Genomic DNA, 24069 nt, shown 5'->3' with positions numbered 1-24069 from the left:
TTGCGATATGTTTGATCACGCCTTCCAACGCCGCCTGCGTCCGCTCAGGCATTCCGCCCCGCAACACACATAGAATGTGCCTTGACGTCAGCGAGGCCTGTATTTAGCTTTTGCAGCTTGCTTATCCACGGTGTATGTTGACATCAAACATACGAACACCCACCACACATGTCAGACGTATTTGCAGAATGTCAATATTTATTGATGTCACGCGCGCATCGACTGCGTGGCGTTTTAGCGAGCTTGTAGCGTGGAGTAGGATAACGAAGCAAATGTCACGACAGAATACATTCGAACTGGACACCGCCTTGCGCTCCCGTGCAGACTTTCACCGATCCCGCCCCTCCCTCCCCCTGCCTCACCGCTACAAGGCTGCTGACACACCACGTTGTCGACACGGCCACGACATTTAAAAGAAAAATAAATTGCAAGGGTTGGTTCTCGCCGTCCTAATACTTTTTGAGGTCATATATTGAATCAGTCCCAAGTACCCGTTACCTTGTCTTCGAGATGCTTGCATACTATTTTGTGAGATCGTCTTTGCAGGTTAAATGATGTTGACGAGGATTACGGTGATAATGAGTCTTGCCAGACGTGAGTAATCCACTGCACTTTATAAGATTTGCCCGCATGCTTTGACTTGCCTTCTACGTCGCCACTGGCACATCCAGCTTTTCTGGATACGCATCAACTAGCGCACCAAGCGGTCGCGGCGCGAAGCTAGCGTGTTTTCATTGGAACGAGAGGGGTTTTCGCGAATAACAAAAGCTGCAGGTCGATTATTGAAAAAGCAGGTGACAGACATGTTCTTGATGTCAACCCACACGAGCCAAATGCAGTGATCACGCTGTGGCAAGTAAGGATTGTTTTCCCAGAACGGTTTAAGAGTCTGCAATGGAGCTTTAGGAAAACGAAAAAAATGTGTGCTCAATTTTCGAGAAAAAGCGGCACCTGTGATAAAACTACGGCATCTATCGTAAAAGTCACTGCAGCGTATGTAGTACGGAGACTGAGCTTTCGATTGATGTCTATCTCGACTCTGTACACATGGCTTAACACTGTTCCCAAAAGCAATTTTTGAAACACAGTCGTGCAAGTTCACGTGGTATCTATAAAAACCCAAGCGTATCACCCGCTGAAACGTTGGAAGCCGTCGCCGAGTCGTTTAATTGCTCGCACCTCTCGTTCCGCGTCATGCATCCAGTGGTTCGCTGCCCTGCTGCCAGTTTTCCACAAGATGGCCGTTACACAAAACTCAAGATTTGGTTTCAGATTTGGTTTTTTTCAGGTGTGCTCTTCAAATAATATGTTGTCTATTTTTGCTTCCTAAAGTGTTCTAATGGGTTGCTCATTTGTTAAGTCATCACTTTGATTATCAGATATTGTTCCTTGGAAAACATAATAACAAGCATGCGCATGTCTTTGCGTTACGTTAAAAAAGATACTATCGTGCCTTGCAAGCTTTGACATACTCAAGAATTCTGGACATTGCACCTTCACCATCCTATGGAACTTCCCGGCAATGCAGATGCGTAACTGAACGGGGAAAATTTTAAAGAATTTTACTTCTGCGCCAATATGTTGTCGTTTGTAGCAACATATGCATTTATGGCCTTTTGTCGGAATATTGGGGGTGCGTTAAAGCAGCGTTTCGATCGAGGATGGGCGGTTATGTCACACGACAGGAGCAAACATTTTTGCACCCTATGGGCAGAGGGCACATCGACTTGAAGAAGCGCCAAATTTAAACCGTAAAGCCATTATTATAGCTGGAGTTTGAACGGGCATTGCGGAACGAGTGTTATTCAGTCTGTTTGCTCGCGCATGTTCTTGCGAGGCAGCTGCAGTGAAGGAGATGGAGTGCATATGCTGTACACGCCTTGAGCGTGCGTGCAAGTGCAATCGCATTTGCGTGTGCGCGCGTGTTTGTTTCTCCGTATTTGAATCTGCGTGCGCACCAGTGCGTGCATGCGTGTGCAAGCATACGCGCGTTTGTGCGTGCGTGCATACATTTTTGTGCGTGTGTGACGCGTGGATGCGCATAAATGTGAATGCGGGCGAATATGTGTCCTATCTCTCTCTGTCCGTGTGTTTGCGCGTGTGTGTGTGCGAGCGAGAGTGCATCTATGTGTGTGTGTGTTTGTTTGTGTTTGTGCGTACGTGCGGGCACGTGTGCGAGCGTGCGTGTGTGTGCGCGTATGCGTGTTATATTTTGTATGCAGATGACACAAGCCTCCTATTTAAAAGCAGCGGCATGCAGCACCTGATCTTGATTGTTAAGAAAACTATGGAAAAGCTTAGTACATGGAGCGCTGCAAATTGCCTATTTATCAATTAAAAAAAAATAAAGCTGTGTTGTTCAATGCGCGTCAAAGTTCGCTTATTGTAAAACCCGTGGTAAAGTTCGACAACGGCAGCGTTGAAGTTATTGATACTGTAGAAACGCTAGGAATACTTTTCAATAAAAACATGAGCTGCGATCCTCACGTTTGCTCAGTAATGTCTCGCCTACATAGGTGGGATGGGGTTCTAGGAAAATTTCGCTCATACCTTCCCCCATTCGTAACATTGTTAATTTATGCGAAACTCTTCTTATCACATCTTCACTATTTTTTCCTGGTTTGGGGAAATACCACATCGTCTAACACTAGCAAACTGCATGTGCTACGAAAGAAGGCCTTACGTCATATCGCTAGTGCTGATTACAATGCACACACTGCTGAACTGTTTCGTCAGTTTAAAATTGTTCCCGTGCCCAAACTTTACGAGTATTTCCTTTGCATAAGATACAAAAAATCTGCATATAGCTGCGAGTATGCATTTTTTAGCTTATCACCGATGACAACGAACACCATAGTATATCCATCCGGCAGTAAAGAATATTTGCACGTGCCATTTTGTCGCACGGAGCATGGGCGGCAAATGTTACGCCATGCACCAGGAGTTCTGTTGAACAGACTAATTTTCGAAGATATTTATGTGGAAATGTGCAGCATACGTAACATACGAGTGTTTTTGATTCCCTCATGTAAGTACTCTTTTTCGCCTGCTGTTAGTATAATTATGTATTTATATACTGTCAAGCTGTTCGTATTATATTACACTGTATAACACCAGAGGTTGACCTGCAATGATGAACAGTTAAAATACCTTGTTAATGTATATTGTTGCCCTTTTGTATGCCTTGTATATTGGGGGCTCGGGCGCTTCTTAAGTGAATTGATTTTCACTTTTTGCCTGGGCATTCCCGCATTGTGATGATGCAAAGAAATTTGAACTTCAACTTCAACTTCAAATAGAAAAAAAAAGCTTCGCTTATATCTATTGCCACAGCGTGTGGGGTCCGCATATTTGTTACGTGTTAGGTAGTTACTCATAGCATGTTTCTTTTTTCACACAGCCATCCAGGAGAATGTCTCAGCCTGCTTTGTACATTTAACGTTCTTTGTTGCCATGTTACTTACTTTACTGGTCGCCAACTTGCTGATATGCTTCCAGTTCTTTTTCTGTCTTTGAGTCAGAATGTTTCCTGTACAATTCCATGAACACTCTCCCAACCTATTTAATTTATTTCACATTCCTCACTCATACTTCGAAATCAATTTTGACCTGCGGTTCCCTCACTTTGTAGCACGTCCAGTCTATATCATTCTATGCACCTTCATTTCCAGTCTACGCTTGAGCTGCCAATGCGTGGCATACCACGGACCTATGGTTGCCATCGAGTTCTGATTGTACTTCTGATTCAAGCTAAGAAACAAATTTCGTAGATGAACCACTGTACCTTCCCACACACCTGGGCCCGCTTGTATCTCTTCCATCCTCCTGGCGGTTTGCGTTTCATTATGGCGCCGTTTCTGCTGCCATTTGCTATTTATGTATTTTCCTGTGTTTCCATATTATCGCCTATGTTTATCTATACGCCAGTATATTTCTATTATTTTCCTTGAAGTATTTCCTGTCCCTGTATTGGCACTGTCTGTTCACTGTTTTCATTGAATACCATAAAACATGATTTTCGACTATACATTTTAATGATAAATTCTACCGTTAATCTCGACAAATATTATCCGCAAGTTGCATATCACTATAGCCCGTTAGCAAGCAATACAATGTTGTCCGAATAAAACAAACCGGGGCACTGCTACTACAGCATCGTGTTTTTGTATTTGTATGAGAGGTTACATAGGATAGTGATTCCTTCTAGCACCCTTCCATTCTAAACGTGTGCATAATAAATTTAAGCGGTGATAAAGGGCACCCCTCCCTCACTTTTTGGGCTACATTAACTTGGGACAGCTGCCACAGAAAAGCTTCCAGCATTCAAACATAGTCTGACCAGAGAGTACTTCGTCAATAATAACTCTGACAATGACAGTTGTCATCAATTTTGTGTCACTATTATCTAGGTCTACATAGAAAAGGTTCACTGCTGTATATAAAACCATGAGTTGCTAATAGCCAATACCAGAAAAGCATACAAAAACCCTTTTGGGTGCGCGAAGCCCAATGCCCTATGTTCACTGCTTTGTGAGTTTTCGAAATTTCTTTAATACTTCTCAACATTCTTTGCCTTTCCCGCTGTTTGCGTCCCTTAATTTCTAGACTTCTGAACCTAAAGCTCCCTATTAATACACCTGTGTTTCACACTATAAAGAAACAGCTATATAGAAATGGATCATACCAATATTATTTCAAAAAGGAACAAACATTTCTTTCAACATTCAAAGACCAATTCACAAGGGATACATCATCACGCCACCCAAGTGGAGGGTAGCAAACCGGAAGCTCTTTTGGTAAACCACCCTTCCTGCCCTCTATCTCTCTGAAAATGATTGCACACTGTGCACCACTGATAGTCTCATCAGTGTCATGAAGCAACTCTTTTGATAGCAAAGTTCACCAGTTTTGTTCACTTCCCTCTTGTACACGCGCTATGACCTAGAATCCCTGACGTCGGAAGGCACCAAGCCACGCTGCTGATCAAACTAAGCCAAACGTTTGATACCTTAATCTAAATTAATGTTTTTTTCTTACAGAATTGTCTTACACTAACATTAAACACGCAAACATAAAGTGTACGCGTCGTAAGAAAGCATTTTACGTTTACGACCTCCAACACTTATGAAATACACTACGCTGGTATAGCAGTTACGTGCACCGTCCTTACGTGAAAGTGACAGATTGAGCAAGACGAGTTTCCACGACGGAGCGGAAACGCATCAACGTCCTTCACATCACTACGTGTGGTAGTCAAAATTGGTGCATTGTTGTTGGTAGCACGGCCATAGCGCGTAGAACGAATGCTGCAGGGAAAAACATGAATGTTACGCTAACGTACGACGGGCTTAAACTCGTGAACAGCATCACATGCAGTCTGCACCGCCGACGCAGTGGCTGTGAAGCAAGCGGCTGCTTTAAGCACAAGTGGGCCCAGCGCTACCAAATGAAACGTAGGCCAGTTTCGTCAATCCTTTTCAACTTCAACAATTTTCACGTTGCCGGCGCAGCAGTCTGACAAACGTATGGGCATACCATTGCAATTTTGTACTCACAGGTTACAACACAACGGCAAGATGGCTTCGTTAGGCGGCTCGACTCCCTTCTGTTTGTATTCGGCGACGCGATCATTGTGCTACATGGAAGAGGTCCTTCCTTCCTCAATATCTCTCATGGAGGAGTAAATGACGTACAAAATCATGCCAGAGTCATTGGTCCTCCAAAGAAAGCCTTCCAGTTGGCGTGAGTGTGGTGAACGGACACCGAAGCACAGAACAGATTGACGCGATAGACGGTCATGTTAACAGGGTCAGCGTTCGCCCACGTCCCTAGCCTCGCACGAACGTTACTGGTTGACTAGTGGAAAACGATCGCACAGACGCAGAACATGTCTTCAATCAAGCAGTTTGAATAGGTGATCTGTCGCAGCACCTGTTGCTAAATAAGTTAACCAAATCTTGCTAAAATGCTTTTCATAGCAAAACATAATATTGCTTCATAATTCCCACACGGCGATATTGCCGTTTCGTTCCAAGAGGCTTGTCGCCCGAGTTCTGGAATATTCTTTTTCAAGTGATGTTTCCCGAGTAATATATATTAAAGAACTGTTGGCAAGATACAAAGCGGTGGTGATCTAGGGAGCGGTTGACAAAGCGTTATAAAATCGTTATTATTTTAGTTAATAGGTGTTCGTGCCAACCGCCCCTGGTGTGTCACTGCTATTGGTATCATTGCACGGAAGGGGTCACATTACTGGGACAGTGAGAATGATAATTACGGTTTGTCTAGCTCAATTTAACGCGTTGGCCTTGTTTGGGTACTTCAAACACTTTCCGAGATCCACCGCCGTGGTTGCTCAGTGGCTATGGTGTTGGGCTGCTGAGCACAAGGTCGCGGGATTGAATACCTGCCACGGCGGCCGCATTTCGATGGGGTCGAAATGCGAAAACTCCCGTGTACTTAGATTTAGGTGCACGTCAAAGAACCTTAGGTGGCCGAAATTTCCGGAGTCCTCCACTACGGCGTGCCTCATAATCAGAAAGTAGTTTTGGCCCGTAAAACCCCATAATCTGCTGTTTCCGAGATTAACTGCGCGGCGCGAGCGTGCGCGAGCGTGCGTGTGTGTGTGTGTGTGCGCGCGCGCGCGTGTGTGTGTGTGCGTGTGTGTGTGCGTGCGTGCGTGTGTGCGTGCGTGCGTGTGTGCGTGTGTGTGTGCGTGCGTGTGTGTGTGTGTGTGTGTGTGTGTGTGTGTGTGCGTGCGTGTGTGTGTGTGTGTGTGCGTGCGTGCGTGTGTGTGTGCGTGTGTGTTAGCGTGTGCGTGTGCGTGTGTGTGTGTGTGTGTGTGTGTGTGTGTGTGTGAGAGAGAGAGATCGCTTTCCCATCTTTCTGGGCCACTGGCTAGCCCATGTTCGAATGGGTGGTGCATCGGGCTGCTGCGCTGAGGGAACAGCGTTCGAAACCAACCGCTGCGCAAACTTAGGTCACTGAGTATGTCGCAATGTGTACATATTTACCGGTCATTGATGAACCGCTTTCATGCCGACACGGGTCACTGCAGATGCGGGACTGGGCAGGTGCCGCTATTTAATGCTCTTTCACGCCGTCTTAGACCACCGGCTATGCACTACTTGGGCTGTGCTGGTCTTCAATAAACTTCATCGATGCCAACTTGCATCCGTGGGTTGTGCCAGTAGTAGTGGGCCGAACTTCAATGCACGTCTTTGATGCCAAATTCTGCTACTAGGCTCTACAATGATGAAGAATATCGAATAAGTTTGCCAGAATTTGTGTCGAATCAATGCCACACCATAAGAGCTCCTCAAGGACAGCAACCCAATGGTTCAGCACTGCGTGCCAAAAATGCACTGTTCATGTGTCTCTTTTGAACCAACGTATTTCACGCCAACGGTTTCGAGAGCTGCGCCACGAATGCACTGTGTATGTGCCGCTTTCGAGCTTGTCTTGCAAGCTTGACTAACGGAGTATTTGCCACAGGGTGTGCGGCAAGCAAGGAAACAGCTCTGAGCGTTCTCAGGCCCCGGCGCCCAACGCATCTCGCGCCGGATGCCCCGCGCGAACGTTTTCTCAGCGTCCCTATACGGCGCAGCGTGTCCAGAAAGAGGCGCGAGACAGGAACCCTGTTGCCATATGACGCATTTCTCTGCATACTCACGCACCGGCGTGCCATGTATTTCGCCAGCCACGCGCAGACTTCAGGGGTGCGATTTTGTAGCAATTCTATTACTTTTTCCATGCCTTTTGCCGCCATCACTGAGCAGCCAATGGTCGAAAATGACCGGGCCGCGCCCATTTTGTCTGTCAATCACGCGACGTCAGGAACCCGCAAAAACTGTAATCGTCATCGTGACGTTGAGGCACTCATTATGCGGAGCAAAAGGCACGGATTTTTGGAACGGCCAGAGGCAGGGTCATTTCCGAAGGCATGAAAAAAATGGCCGCCCCTCTGATCGCTATGGCCGTGGCTCTTCGCCGTCGCCGACGTGAACAGGGAGAGCCAGACGACGCGTTTGACATGCCGGATGACCATTTTCGACGGCGTTTTCGCCTCTCGAAGGGAACGGTGCGGTTGTTGTGCGAGGAACTGGCGGGGGAACTAGAAGCTGAGCGAGCGACGGGACTGTCGGTGGAGCGGAAAGTGTTGTGTGCGCTGCGCTTCTTTGCTACCGGGAGCTTCCAAGCGTCCGTTGGGAGCGAGGAGACGATCCGTGTGTCGCAGTCGACGGTGAGCGAGTGCGTGCGACGTGTGGCAGAGGCTGTCGTGAACGCAGGGGCCCGCAACAAGTGGGTCCATTTTCCAAAGACAGCCGAGGAAAAGGCAGCCGTGAAGGAGGGTTTCCTTCGGCGCGGCGTTATCCCCGGCGTCATCGGATGCGTAGACGGCAGCCTCATAGCCATCATCGCACCCAAGGGTGAGCGCAAGGCTGTGTTCATGTGCCGCAAGGGATACTACGCCCTCAACTGCATGTTCGTAAGTAAAACTCATGTTTTCTGCGATCCTTTTTGAAAGTTACGTTGCTCTTGCCAACGGGCACTTTCTCTGGTTTACGTTTTACCTCAGATCTGCGACGCGGACATGAAAATCTTGGCCTTGGACCCTATGCGACCGGGGTCGGACCACGACGCTTTTGTCTGGCGGACGACATGGTTGCGCCGGCGGTTCCAAGCGGGGCGCATCGTGAATGCCGGGGAATACCTCCTCGGTGAGAAAAAAACATTTTTTTTTGGCGCAGTCACGCTTCAGCAGCGCAGAACGCCGTGTCCGCTCCAACCCAAACTTTTAACCAAACCACAAGAACATCAGTAATTCCGGAGTAAAAAAAGAAAATTAAGACATTGACTGCCACCATTGGCAATGTTCGAAGTGTTAAGTTACAAGCACATTATGTGTCTGCGAGGAGCTGACGAAAGCAACACGTATTAGTGCTTTCTGCACCCAGTGACTGCCAGAAGCAGAAGAAATGAACACACATTACTGCTACTACTGTCATTGATAGCACCAACAAGTGTTGATTTCTTGTTTGTGGCAGGCACCGCGTACACTTGTAAATTGGTTAAGAGTTTGTGACGGGTATGGACATGCTCAACTCATGCTTTTACTTGGGACTTGCAACCCTGAAGTCTACCTTTGTTGAATGATGCTGTAGCTTTCCTCAGTTGACAACTTGCCTCTCGTCAGCGGAGTACTCAATGTACTATTTCCATCTTTGTGCAGGTGACAGTGGCTACCCCTTGGAGCCGTGGCTCCTTACCCCGGTTCCTGGCCATCCTCCAGTGCACACAGCCGAGGGGCAGTACAACACAGCACATGCCGCCATGCGTTCCGTAGTGGAGAGGTGCATTGGGCTCTTAAAGAGCCGTTTCCGCTGTCTTCAGCGATATCGCACCCTCCTCTACGAGCCGGAACGTGCAGCCAACATTGTCGCGGCATGTGCTGTGTTGCACAACCTTCGCCTTTCTGAAGGCGACGAGTCAGGCGATGACAGTGATGACGACAGCAGCAGCGGCAGTAGTAGTAGTGAGCTTGACAATAACGGCGACCCCATGCCACACAGTCTGCCCCGTAACACGGGCTCTAGAATGCACTACTTGAGAGGGCGGGCTGTTCGCGACAATGTCATTGGCATGTTTGGAACAACCCGTGCGCAGCACATGCGTTATTTGAGGAGCGTGCGGCGGCAGCTGCGACGTCAACAGCAGCGTCAGCATCGTTAGGTGCATGCACACAGTTTTAAGTAATTGCATTGTGCATTTCATGCTGTGAAATTGCAGATACATTTCCCGTGCTAAGTTGTAGTTGATGTCTGCGTAATGCAAAGCATTCATGATTTGTTGAGAAATGTAAAAGTTGTTAAAAAAATTAAATTATGGGGTTTTACGTGCCAAAACCACTTTCCGATTATGAGGCACGCCGTAGTGGAGGGCTCCGGAAATTTCGACCACCTGGGGTTCTTTGACGTGCACCTAAATCTAAGTACACGGGTGTTTTCGCAATGCAGCCGCCGTGGCCGGGATTCGATCCCTCGTGCTCAGCAGCCTAACACCATAGCCACTGAGCAACCACGGTGGGTACATAAAAGTTGTGTAGTGAAGGGTTATGTAAAGCCTGCACTTATAGTAAGTAAAACAGTATCGTTAGAGGTGACATATGAGATTGAAAGCAAGCTAAAAATAAGTGCATATTCAAAGTGTCTGCCACAATTTGCTTGCTGCTGCTGTCGTCATCTAGATGCATGTAGCCCGATTCTTACTCGTATCCCCTTACGCATTGATGGACATAAGCACCTGTCTCCTCACTTTCTACTAGCACAGAGAAGCTCACAGAAGCCAAGATGCACAGTGCACGTCACACCTTCCGCTCCATGGAACGTGCTGTTGCACGCGCAGCTTCTAGGTCCTCCACCATTTTGTCTCGCAACAACGGCAAAGTTCCTTTCGAGTGACGAAAATGCCGTCCAACTGGTCATCCGACATGTCAAACGCTGTGGCTCCCGTGAAGTGTGTGCACGCACGAGCAGTTGATAGATTTCAACAAAGTGACCTCACTTGTATATAGCAGAACTCAGCAATGTTAATCAGTAATATTTGTACAGTGCAAGCTAGCACTAGAAATGTGGTTGCGATGTGTAAATAAAAGCACTAGAGGAAAACTGCACCTTTCTGTATTTCAGTCTTCAACATACACTTGTTTATGCACACATCACATGCGACAGTCTCTACATTGAAGAAGTGTGAGAATCATGAGTACTCAGTAGTAGAGACATTATGCAACATATCACAGACACGTTGGAATAAATATCGGATCACATTGTTCTTGCATCGTAATATATCACAGGTAACGGCATGCATCGTTTAAGAAAACTGTTGTACACTGCACAAGTACACAGTAATAACAACTGGCTTAAACTGCACCAGAAACAGAAATGAGCAGGTGCTTAAATCACATGCCAACCGAATATTTATCACAGCGAAATGTATAGGTACATCACTACATGTGAAAGGAACATGCTGTTGTGGCGCTCAAACTGAAAGAGCCATAGCACCATATTATGATATTCAGTAAGACAAACTGCATAAATATTACACACAAATTGCACCACAAGGGCTAAAATACAATGTATCACAACCTGAAAGATTACTGAATGACAACAAATTGTTTGATAATGAGACAGATGTGCAAGAAAAGAGACATTCCAGCTCAGTACGTAGTGACACAAACAAATATGCATATGCAACAAACAAAAAATAAACATTACAAATGAAAAGAAGGAGCATAGGCAAGGAATTTTCATAACTTTTTTCTTTTTTGCTGTGTATATTGACAGGTTGCTTTCGACATTATAGTAAGGCCTGAAAATTTCACCATTCGATGACAAGGATTAAATTGTAGAACACTTGCAGTGTGGCGTCGTGCTTAAATTGACATGACAATAACTAGGCACCTCAAAATTGCAGCGCCACAGTCGGAATGCCCGCACACACCAGGCCTACAGGCACTTTTGCAGGTGAGCCTGATGGTGTGCACGCTCTTATGGCTGAAGTAAACCTTGAAGAAAAAATTCATGCTGCAACGGCTATGCTACTTATGGTTGCATTAAAGGGTGACTTCAGCAATTATTTATTTGCAAACTAGCAATATTTGCCCTTCATATCATTAATACATCAGCAAATTTTAAGATAAGTTACAAATTCCTTGCCTATGCTACCTTTGCATCCTTTAATTATGTGGGGCCTGAGAGGGGGGAGGGGCTTGGCTGCCACCATGCCCCAGTGCAGCCAGCAGCAGCTGAAGCAGGCGCTCGTTGGTCTCGTGCGACCGACGCGCCACTTCGAGGCGTTGCCGCTGCACTTCAAGGCGCTGAGACTCCACTTCCCGCATTGCCGCCACCTCCTCCCCGAGGTGGTGCTGCCGCAGGCTCTGCAGGTGGGCCTCGTGGTGCTGTTAGCAAAGATGTGTAATTAGTTTAATTACAGAAGCTCAGTAACAGGGCCTTTGTGTGTTGCATTCATCCCCATTTGCAGGCTATTGTCTTGTCACTGTATATTCAAAAACTGGAAATATCTTTCTGGCCCATCAAACTTGTGCCGTCGCATTCCATTAAGATGTGTTACATTGCTATACCTGCTTCCTTGAATTCAACGCCACTTTTTTCTTTTTGCCACATAATTGCGTAGATATTTACACATGTTATATCACGCGAATGTGTACAAGATATCACCACAGGACTACACGTATACATTATGCTTGTTCACTGATTAATATAATTTTTAGAGAGGTCATATGCTCATCAATTTCATACGCAGAAAAATATACATCTGTGGCCTTGCACATACCTGCCGGTTTTGCTCCAGCAGTTGTTGGCGGAAGCGAGTGTCCTCTTGAACTCTGGCTTCCTCCAACTGGCTCTGGCGAACGTATGCGGCAGTAGCCGTCATCACAGCACCATCAAGTTCCTGCTGCCTGGGCTGTCTACGGGGTGCCCGTGGCTCTCGAGGGGTAGGCTGCGGCACCTGGGGGGTAGGCTGTGGCACCTGCGGGGTTGGTTGCGGCACCTGCGGGGTTGGCTGCGGCAGCTGCGGGGTTGGCTGCGGCACCTGCGGGGTTGGCTGCGGCACCTGCGGGGTTGGCTGAGGCACCTGGGTGGTAGGCCGCAGCACCTGGGGCGTAGCCGGTGGCTCTTCATGCAAAGCAAAAGCAAAGACTGCTCATTCACTGTTATCCGACCTACACAGATTGATTGTCCTAACCAGTCACTTTGAAATGTCATTATAGCTGCATAGCTACAAAAATGATACACAAAACAGGTAGTTAGAGCAAAAGATGCCACAGAAAGTTGCTGGTAGCAGTAACCCTTAAGAAGCACAAGGAATCTCTATTACAACATGATGTCATTTGTAGTGTTGCATTTCTCCTCCATGAATGAGAGCTGGATGTTCGACACAACGGTAATAACAGCAGAGTGACGTACTTTACTTCATAGCAAGATCATACAGCAACTGCAAACAACAATGCTACTACAAAAGCTAGGTCACTGCCTTACGTGTAAGGCCACTTGGCCCAGCAACAGCTGCCGGGCCCGACACCACGAAAGCAGTTGTCGCTGGTAGATTTCTGCGGGAACCGCTGGGCCCTGCAGCTTCCTCTGAACTTGCCTCGTCCTGCAATCAGAGTAGTGTTCAGACATTGCGAGCAGTGTGTGCAATGCGCATCATGTACACAAGTTGCTGCTCAGAGTACATAACCTATATTGTCACTTGCACAAAAAAAAGGGCTTAAAAATTTTGCAATATTGTGTTACAATGTAATGCTGAAAATTTGTGAGGTCACAGCAGGTCACACAAACAACACTTTTTTAAATCCAATGTACGCACCTCGCTATCGGGGAAGTACTCAGGGGGGGAAACAAGGACCCCTCCTGTCCTCATAAGGACGTCGAGGACGCGGCCGTCCACGCCACCCACTTTGCCACCTCCAGTAGCCCTGCAAACACGGCAACAACGACAACGTGAAACTACGTTACTGTCAGCATCATTAGAAGCTCACCTCTTCTCGCTCGCGGCCCTGGCCGCTTCTTTTTTCGCTTTATGGGCCATCTTGGCCCAATGGTTCCGCCAACGGCTGGTGGCCTTTACGGCTGGCCCCTGTGCGTTAAGCACCGCCGCCACCTCCTCCCACAGTTCGTTTTTTCGAGCAGCAGTCATACGTGGCGAGAACTCTGTAGAAGCTCTCGCCAGGTATGGGTGCTGCTCGATGAACTGCACGAGAATAGCCGCCTGCTCTTTGGACACCCGCGGCCCTTTTGCTGCCATTTTCTCTTTGTCAAATTGGGAATTTCAGCCGGCCCGCAGCACAGTAAGAAATTTAGAGGCAAACATTCTGTCTAAGCTAAGCGCCTGCATAAAGTGCTCACTACGACTTATTTCTGCCTTTTTATACCACTAATGTAAAAAAAGGTGAAGTCACTACTCACATTTAATGTTGTAGCAGCTTCTTTCTCGGAGCGTATCAGTGCAGGAAATATTACCGATGCAGCGATAACTTTAAGGAAGCTATCGTTATGTCATGGCGGTGCCCTATGGAAAATGCCTTGACAGTTCTCGATCCACTATGTTGCAAAGTTTCACCTCGGGGGCTACGGATAATTCTTCTTGGCTCTTCCTAAAGAAGAAATTATCACACGTCAGACATGCAGCGAAAACCACACGACAATGCAAGCACTACACGAGCAATAATTACTCACCTCAATCAGTATCTGACGGGGGCGGGGCCGCAATTACGGGCACGCAAGGGGCTGTCAGCTGTTCAGACAGACACGCTAGGGGCTGTCAGCTGTTCACAGGTAAACAAAGGCTGCCATTTTGCTTGCGCTCAACGGCATGGATTGGATGCACATCCGACTACTATGTGGCTACGACTTCAAAAATAGAGCACTTGCGTTTGCATTTCTTTGGACTGCGGCAGCTTTTGCGTTGTACTGTAACAAAATGAATTTGCTTTACGCAGCATGGAAGTCCGCTTTTATTAAGTGCCGTTTTACAAAACAAATTTGCTATACAGTCCCGGAAAAAGAGAAGAGAATACGAAAGAAACATCCGGCCAATGAAGGGAGCTTCTGATTGGACGATCCAAGAAAACGTCGTGCCTACGTACACACAATTTCCAAAATCGGTGACGTCACGCGAGAAGGCATTGGCATGAAAAAAGTTATTTCTACAAAATCGCACCCCAGGGCAGTGGCGTCAAATGGCATCGACGGTTCTTAGGGGAGAGGGAGGAAGGATTCCGGCGGCACTGCACGCCTCATACATCATTTGTTGCCATAATGACAATACGTTACCTCGCTATATTTATTCAGTGCTAAACGCATTACCGTAATACTGTCGGCGTTGAACGTGACATGGGTTCTGCCAAATTGTACGCGCAAGCGCAAGTGTCCAATTCTTCAAATCGGCGGTATCTCTCAGACGCCGCGAATCAAGCAAATGAGGATGGCGCCTGGAGGTGAAGAAAATCGCGCGCCGTAGAAACTACGAAGGAGAGCGAGCGTGCGGCATAGTATTGCCACCTAGAGGAAAGTGTAGGTAACTTTGAGCCAAGGCGGCAAGTGCAAACAAGGCATGCGTCGCGGCGGAGGATGAAGGCAGGCAGACGCGCACCGGGTTGACCTCCTCTGGCAGTTGCTACAGGCCACTACAGGCACTGTTTTGGATACAGAAGTACTAGGATAACATCGTCAAGCACGCCGTACTCTCTGTGTGCGAGTGAAAGCTTGCGACGGTGAGCTGACGATATTGGCTCACCGAGGAAGGCGCGGCGTTCTAATTAAGCCTCGTGCGGTCGCACGGGCTTTATATTGAAAGCGATCTGCTTCGGGGGCAGAGTCTAGGTGTGCCGACATTTCGTAGCTTTGCGCGCGCAGTGTTTTCACCCCTAAGCTTTCGCTGAAGCGTCACTTCGCTCGCTGGTGCTACCGCGATTCCTCACTCCGGCATTTCGACAGCCAGTTTCCACTGTCATCTACTGTGAATTGCTCATGTTTTCCTGTGTCCGCTGTCACCATGCTAGTTAATTTAGTTAGTAAGCGAATGTTTACAACGGGGCGTTCTATTCCAGCGATTGGCGCGTACGATGCGGCCGCGTGAGCCCTTTCTTGAATACGATCTGCGATGCGGACAGTGCAGGCGTTTAGGCACCCCGAGGGCCGATAGCGTCGTGTGCGCTATGGGGCTCTTGCATTGCCCAGGGGGCGCTGCGAAAAAGGTGCTAAAAAGCGCCCTCATTCCTAAAATGGGTCGTACCAAGCTCGGTCGTCTGCTTCGGAAAGCACGTTCACAATATGGACCCGCCACTTTCGGTTGTGTTGTATCACGGCCTGCAGCGAATATCGGGTGCCTAAGATTTTTTTAGGGGTGGCACGCTGCGTAAAGGCAAGAAATTATGCAGTGCCGAATAGGTGTACGCCGTTAAAGAATTAGGCGGCGAAGTTTTACCACGGTGTCAATCGCAAGTGAAGCGAGTCGCGTACGAAGTGGAACTTCAGGTAAGGTTTGCACGCTAGCTGCTAGATTCAGGCGCACAAACGCGAGGAAATGCTTGCTATAAATGAATCCACAGCAGCGATAAGCAGACATCATGTGTACGGAACTGCTCGAGCACATGACGGTACGCGCCGCGATGTACGAACTGCTCGAGCGCACGATCGTACGCGCCGAGACGGCAGCGGTCTTTCGACATGCCGCGAAACGGCGGGCCTCCTGCAATCTTTGTTGACTGCATGCCGCTAAACAAGTAGCTATGCCTGCGTTGTAGTAGCGGCCATCTGTCCCTTTTAGTAACTGGTAATAACTGATGCAATGCATATGAGCTCGCACGTACGTGCGAATCGCGCTGCAGCGCGAGCTCGTGCGCTGCTCGCTTGATGTAGGTTTTAATGACAGCGCTCGAACATCGATGTGCTGCAATCAATACTGCCTTGCTGCGCTGCCACAACGTGCTGGCTTGAGGTCAAGGATGAGCACATTTAACTCTCTTAACCTGTGCTGCCCGTAGTGGAGTAGTGAATTGTCATCGAATGAGCCCGACCATTTGCGCTCATTTGCACACACCTGGTCACTTCACCACATCGCATCGGTCGAATTGTTAATTGTCGCTCTGGCCGGGTCTCGAATCGTGAATTACCAGCCATGCCTGCTGCTATGTCGGTCTGCTGTCGGGACTGTAGGTGCAAAAGACCGAACTCTAGAACGCAGATAATCAAGCAAGCTTCAAGACAGGCGAAGCAGTCAGCATGGCGCGAAGTTTCGCTTACTCAGCGCGACGAACTGCAGCTATGCAGCGCGCCCGACGCTCCACTTCGTGAGGCCTTGAAGGAAAACGGTAGAATCTGATGTTGGGATTCAAGCCTTCTTGTTCATGGCAGCCCACGACGCAGAAGTAATGACGTTCACGCCTTTTCGAGGCTGGGCTAGGTCTCTCCATATCGGCGCCACCGATTCCTTCTGCTCCTAGCAGTACGTCCCACGGCACACGGAGAGTCCGTTTTCGTTAACCTATAGGCTGCGGCGAGCTCGCAGCGTGGTCTGTGAGAAGTGACGAGCCTTTTCGCACTCGCAACAGGGCAGAAAAAAGTGCGAATCGACGCAAAACTCGGCCTAGAAGCGTGCTTCGCCACAGCCAGGGCTCAATACGACCCAAGCTGGTACGACCCAGATGTCATTTCCCGCGCCGCCACTATACCTCAAACTCCAGCGCAAGACGCCCATAGCACACATACGCTTGTGCGTCACCCGCTTTCACGAAGTCAAACGTCAGTGCAAACTTTTATGCGAAGCATATTACTAGAGCTCAACTCAGCTCCTCAGGCGCGGCGGTGTCGCCTTCAATACCACGTGACACCGTGACGTCACGACAGAGGAGAGAAACGGGGCTCCAACTCGCGCCGTCGCTCGCGGCGTCGCGGCGGTATATAAGCAGCTGCGCTTTTTCTAGGTGGCTTTGGCTCAACTCTTGCAAGATGGGCTGGGTGGGAATCGAACCAGGGTCTCCGGAGTGTGAGACGGAGACGCTACCACTGAGCCACGAGTACGATGCTTCGAAGCGGTAGAAAAGCGCCTCTAGTGAATGCGGTGTTGCCTTAGAAACTAGTTGTTTCTAAGGCTCAGGCGTGCGTCGCTTGCTCAGGCGCACATTTCGTTGCCGCGCCCAACGCTGCTTTGCTCGACGCTCACCGCGTCCAATGCGGGGCGCGTAGTCGCTGCGCGTGTGTGTGTGTGTGTGTGTGTGTGTGTAGTGATTATAAGGGTGAAAGGAAGAGAGAAGTGCAGTGCCGTAACTGTCTCTCAAAGGAGGACACCTCAACAGCACTGCACAGGGTAGGGGAAGTGGGAAGGAAAAGATTAAGAGAGAATGAAAGAGAGCGGAGAAAAAAAAAGAAAAAAAAAGGCAAGAGGGTTGAAAAAGAAGAAGCAATGCGGGGCTTATAGCCGCGCTCTCAGTTGAGTTTCGACAAAAAAGTCGAGAAGGGCAGCAAACGCTCTCTTGGCGATGGAGGCGTGGGCTGCGGGAAATAGTAGTTCTGTCTCCGTGTTGCAGGGTAGACCCACACGACGATAGGATGTACAGAGCGCGGTGCGCTCAGCGTCGAACGATGGGCATCGCAGCAGGAGATGTGCGAGAGTCTCATCCTCGCCGCATTCCGCACACGCGGGGCTGCCAGTTCCGCGCAGTCTGTGCGCTCGGGCGGCGGTGTTGTAGCAGCCGACGCGGAGACGGAGAAGAAAGGAGCGGTCCCAGCGGGAGAGGCCGGCGCGGGGGAGGAGGCGAGGGGGTGTCCCCGCCGCAACACGTGAGTCAGGGTGATGCGCGCGGAGGGTGCGCGTGATAGTCGTCCTGGCCACGTCGAAGCGAGAGACAGAGGTGGCGAGGGGGAAGCGAGCTGTGAGAGCTTCCTTCGCGAGGGCGTCAGCTGCTTCATTTCCGGGCAGGCCAATGTGCGCGGGGGTAGTCGCTGCACCGTAGCCCATTGTCTTACACCCCTTGGCGGGTCGACGGGAACGCTGTCGCGTTCCACTCTTGAAGGCGAAGCAGAGTAACGCATGAGTTGTTTCTTCTACTAGCCGAACCAAATATAGCCAAGCAACAGCAGTTCACCAGGCTAAACAGTGGTTCAACAACTAAAATAAAGCTAGTATGCTTCGCATCCTGGGCTTAACCTTAGCTAAGCCACAGCCATTTTTTTTTTCTTTCCTATTTTAGCGCTCTCATGTTCTGGCCTTATTTTCTTTCTCAAGATAAAGGGATCTTGTAATAAGTATTCTAGTCTCTCATAAATATTTCATGCCTCAGAGCTTTCACACTTCCTGAGTAGTATTTTGGGGTGCTCTAGATTAGTAAAGGGGTACCAAATGTTACCTCACCGTTCTTGCCTTATACAGTGAAGTAAATAAAACCTAGCAATGATATAGGCACAAATGAATCATTAAAAACTGGGCCATGAAAACTAACGTAAGATATAATGGTCGAAAAAAAGATAAGGGGAAATCTAAGCTGCGCCTTTAAGTATATGACGCCATAGCTTAATTGGTCCTTTCAGTGGTTTCGAACCGGGCATAATATCCATTGTAAAACTGACTGCAGGACGCCGGACGCTGAAGACAGAAATCAGGAACGACGCTTGCATGGGCTCGTGCGCCATCTGTTGGACAGCGCTGTATTTAGAACGCGGAGGGGAGTGGGAAGCAGCAGCCGCATGGTGGCACTCAACACCCGTAGAATACAACTTTATGTTGGGAAAACAGCAGATCGCTGCTTTTTTTTATATATGGCGACCACATGCGGACACTCTGAGCCAACAATCATGAAATACTGCTTCATTTGAAAGAGCGCATGGCATACATATAAACCCCGCTTATATTCGCACATTTGAAGCTTGCCTGTGTGGCGAAGCGGTATCTTGTCCAAATCGCGAGCGCGGCTCCCAACCCGACAGACCCAGTTCAAATCTTAATATGTAAACAGTCATTTTCTTTGAGGCTAAAATGGTTTACTTTATAAATTCAGATCAGTGTGAGCCATCACGTCACTGTGACGTAGGTTTCTCGACACGCCGCCGTATTTCAGCGGAACGGGAGCCTCTACGCTGTAGAGGTAATAACACAAAGATTCCTTAGAAGCAAATGGCAAGGCCAAGCCACTGCAGTATTCGCTAACAGGTCGATAAGTAGTTGCAGCTAACAAGGCTCTTCGGATAGGTGCCAGTATATACGGCAGCAAAATATGTCAGTCACCTAAATAGATTACGAAATACTGCACGTTCGGGCAGAGCAGGTTCCCTTGATACTGACTAAAGTGGAGTTCAGTAAAGTGGAGGGGCTATAGCGAAATTCCGAAGCAAACTGAAGAACACACATGCCAATCTATAAGGTCCAAACTATTCTTCGCTATGGAGCGAATGCGAAGCACACCATCCCGACATAGCACATAAAACCCGTGGATAACCCGTGATATAACACACATGAAACGTAGGATTACATGGCTAAGAAAAGTTAAAAATAGGTCTGACGAATCTCACTTAAATGAACTAATCCGCATGCTCTCCCATTTTCTAAAAGCAAATATAAGAGCAGCTAAAGATAGATAGTAACCTTAATGTTACGTAAATAACTTTACCAAAACGGCACCCCATAAATCCTGGTGATATTTGAACTCCCGAACTCGTAAACAAAATAACCTACCATACACTGAGACTTTAAAGAAAGTGAAAATGTTTAATAACTATTCCAGCTCTGTTTTTACAATTGATAATGGCGTTTTACCCCCGATAAGAATTGATGAAGGGACTAGAAGGGAACCGATGGGCGAGATAATTATTACGGAACCAGGGATCTTTTCACTGCTTCTTAACATTTATGAGAGAAAATCCACTGCACCTGATGACATTCCGAATACTTTTCTGAAAAGATACGCCAAGTGTATGGCCAAATACCTTCCACTTATTTATCAAAAATTTGTGAACGCTGGTGATATACCGCGTGAATGGAAAACTGCTAAGATTATACCGATCCATAAATATGGAGATGCCACAAATCCCTCCAACTGTCGGCCGGTTTCCTTAACTTGTACTGTTTGCAAAATAGTTGAACATATCACACTTAAACACATTATGCAGTTCGTCAACGACAACAAACTTCTATGTGAAAATCAACATTGGTTTAGAAAAGGCTGGTTGACGACAACGCAACTAACAGAAACGATCCGTGACCTCGCAACCTCCATCAATAACCGCGGACAAACTGATGTTATATTTCTTGATCTATCAAAAGCCTTTCACCGGGTATCGCACATTAAGTTATTCTCGAAACTTGATAACTTATTTGGCAATTGGAAGGTCACAAAATGGATTAAAAATTCCTTTCAGACAGGACCCAGTATAACCTCTGCAACGGCCACACATCCGGACGCTCACCTGTTCTATCTGGAGTGCCGCAAGGCACAGTACTAGCTCCTATTCTTTTCCTCATGTTTATTCATGAATTAGCTGAGAACTCGGTTGTGACAGTCCGCATGTTCGCAGATGATTGTATCATATATGAAGAAGTCAACAATATTACAGACCAAGTAATTCTGAACAATGCACGTAGAAACGTTATGAACTCGTGCCGATCATGGCAGATGAATATTAATCTATATAAATCTGTCTGTATGACAATACCAAGAAAAAAGAAGCCTCTGACGTTCACCTATGAATAGATAAAGCACACTTAAAAGTCGTTGACAAATACAAGTAGCTCGGCGTAGTTATTTCCACAAACTTAAAATGGCATAAACAGGTGTCATATATTACAGGTAAGCCTTTTCCCCTCTTTGTTCGCTAAAAGGGTCATTTCGGACTGCTTCACAAAGTCAAAAACTATTAGTAGGCTCAATTCTTGAATATCATATTATAGACTGGTTTCCTCCCACGAAAATATGTATTGATAAATGAGAAGCAGTACAAAGGAAATAAAATACATTTGTGTACAACAAGTATCGACGCCATGATTCGCCTTCTGAACTCCTTCCGAGAGCAGGTCTTTTCATAATAAACAAACGGGCAAAGCTTCTACGTCTCATGTTCGTATTCCAGCTCTTAAATAATGAAGTAAACGGAAATAGCCGACGACTCCTATCGTTCTCAGACACCAGGCCCACTAGAATAAAACATGTTAGACACTTGAAAGAGTATAGATTCCACAACGATACATTTAAGTTCTCGTTTTTCAACGGACAATAACAGAATCAAATGCACTACCTGAAAACGTCGTTTGTAGTAGTTCAACTGATACGTTTGTGTCAAAACTAACCAATTATATTTCTCTACTGCCTTAGCTTGAAAAATTAAATGCATGCATCGGTGTTTTTCATATCAGTAATTGTTCGTGGTAAGTTTTCTTTTTTTATATGTTTATAGTGCTACTATATATATTTATAGACGTCAGGCAGGGAGATACGATCTCTCCGATGCTATTCAGAGCGTGTTTACAGGTGGTATTCAGAGACCTGGATTGGGAAGAATTGGGGATAAGAGTTAATGGAGAATTGCCAACCATTGTATTAGGGAAGCGGTCGTTGTCTTTCATATGTCTGTAAGCGTGAGAGGATGACGTGTTCGACGACCGTTTCGACACATGAAGTAAGGGAAACAAGACGGAGGTCTTCGAGTAGAAGGCGCTTTCCTGGTTCCTTTCCATTGTGAAGGGCTCTATACTATTTCCCAGTACGCCTTAAAATATGCTGTGAGGGCTAGTATAGAATCCTCATCTAGGTTGCGAAGCATTTTATTATTAACGCCACCAGGACGCGGGGCTGAGTTAGGGCGGAGTGCGAAGATGGTTTCACGTACTTCTGCACTTTATATGGACGCGTCCAGCTGGTCGTTAGCGGTGCCAGTGTATGCTGGAGCTGGTGTTCTAGGTTGAGGTCCTACGTAGCCGTCTATCTGCTCTTGGCGAACATGTGTGTCCGTGCCCGTATGGGTGTCAATATGCTTTTGCGAGTTGTGCTGTTGCGTGTTCTTGCTGTTGGCCGGATCAAGTAGGCAACGGAGGATATTCAATGTTTTGAGCAGGTTTGGTTGTAGCTCCGTGCTGTCGCATGTGCTGTGCCATTTTTGACGAGTAAGTTGTGCATATTCTTCGATGTGAAGGGTGAGAATGCTGATACGTTGAGCTTCGGCTTAGCTTGTGTTTTTTTCTGCGTTGCAGACTGACAAGGGCTTCCCACATATCCAGTAACTTGCTATCTGCCCTATTGCAGATTGGCTTCCTCAGGCACCAATTTAGTAGCTTTGATGGCGTCACGCAGCAAGGGTGCGTCCCAATGTTCCTAAGGGGCTGGGTGCCGCAGAAAGAGATGAGGGCTCTGGCCTGCCGGAAAATGTCCCAATCTTTGATACGGAGTTGACGGCCCTTGAGCTTTCGCGGGCCCTCTCGAACTGTTGTTTGGAAGAAATAGTGGTTGCTGCCCAAGTTGTCTTGTGTGTTGATCCAGTCCGCCAGTGGAATTTGTTTAGCCAATGTCAGGTCCGGAGTAGTGCCTCTGGTAATGCTGTTTCCCATACGAGTGGGACAAGTTGGATCCGTGAGAAGACCTAGATTCTGTCCATCAAGGCATAGTTATGTTCCCTTTCGGCAGTCCACCCGATATCCCCGTGCCATCGCAGTGGCGTTTAGGTCCCCTAAGATGAGCAGAGGGCCTCCCCTAGGTACATGATTCACTTTGGTGAAGAGTCGCAGAAACCTATGTTGTTCTTTGGGGCTGCTTTACACATTGAGGATAAAGGAGCTCTGTTACGTGCGCCGTGCAGACCGGATGATCTCCAGGAGAATACGGGCTGCTGTGTCAATGCCTGTGTGATGCTGTAAAACCGTAATGTTTCGCTTAACTAGTGTCTGTAGTCAGGGCCTACGGTTATCATCGCAAGCTGCGGTGTACGCTGCGTATCCCGAGGTAACCACAATTATCACATGACCGGGGTAGTTGGAGACGTATGGGAGAGGCCTTCGCCCTGCAGTGGGCGTAACCAGGATGATGATGATGCTGATGATGCTGAAGATGATGTTGATGATGATGGAAGAAACCTAGCGCGGTCGGGCCATCGCCATTGACGCCGGTGGAGGGAGGAAGAAGTCAGTGAGGAGCGGCCGTGCTTGCATGGGCTCCCTGTTCAAGAAACGCTGTCTCCAGGCAAATTTATGCAACACCTTTGAAAATAGTGTTATTCGACGCAGCAAGTCGGATTACGTCCGTAGAAACCACGATCCTGTCCCTGAGTCACATTTGTTGGCATCTTGGAACATCAAGACCTCGCAGGCGGATACCACTCCGCTAGGCCTAGCCAAGAGTAAGGGGTAAGCCCCACCCCGGCATTGGAAGCTTATAAAAACCACCGTGAAGGTTGATGCTTCTCCCTCCCAACAGCACGAAGGACCTAACGAATGCACATGCCTGACAGTTAAACTGCGCTAACAACGCAATAAGGACGCACCCAAGAAACTCGCCGCGCAGACCACCAC

General features: G+C 47.7%; 2 protein-coding genes across 2 annotated transcripts; one reads left to right on the top strand and one right to left on the bottom strand.

Annotated features, from left to right (window-relative positions):
* The first annotated feature begins 7749 nt into the window (after positions 1-7749).
* Positions 7750-10672, top strand: LOC140219447 (putative nuclease HARBI1). Its single transcript, XM_072289237.1, has 3 exons — positions 7750-8488; positions 8579-8720; positions 9233-10672. The coding sequence occupies exons 1-3, from the start codon at positions 7943-7945 to the stop codon at positions 9730-9732; spliced, it is 1188 nt and encodes a 395-aa protein (XP_072145338.1). The 5' UTR covers positions 7750-7942; the 3' UTR covers positions 9733-10672.
* A 2369-nt stretch (positions 10673-13041) lies between these two features.
* LOC140219585 (uncharacterized) lies at positions 13042-13982 on the bottom strand. The gene is made up of 3 exons (XM_072289488.1): positions 13562-13982; positions 13390-13498; positions 13042-13176 (listed from the first exon to the last, which is right to left on the bottom strand). Exons 1-3 carry the CDS (start codon positions 13825-13827, stop codon positions 13042-13044), a joined length of 510 nt encoding a protein of 169 aa, XP_072145589.1. The 5' UTR covers positions 13828-13982.
* Positions 13983-24069: the final 10087 nt, after the last annotated feature.

This window comes from Dermacentor andersoni, chromosome 7 (genome assembly GCF_023375885.2).
Source record: "Dermacentor andersoni chromosome 7, qqDerAnde1_hic_scaffold, whole genome shotgun sequence".
Classification (NCBI taxonomy): domain Eukaryota; kingdom Metazoa; phylum Arthropoda; class Arachnida; order Ixodida; family Ixodidae; genus Dermacentor; species Dermacentor andersoni.
Note: the sequence above shows the minus strand (reverse complement) of the source record. Positions and strands in the feature narration are given on the sequence as shown.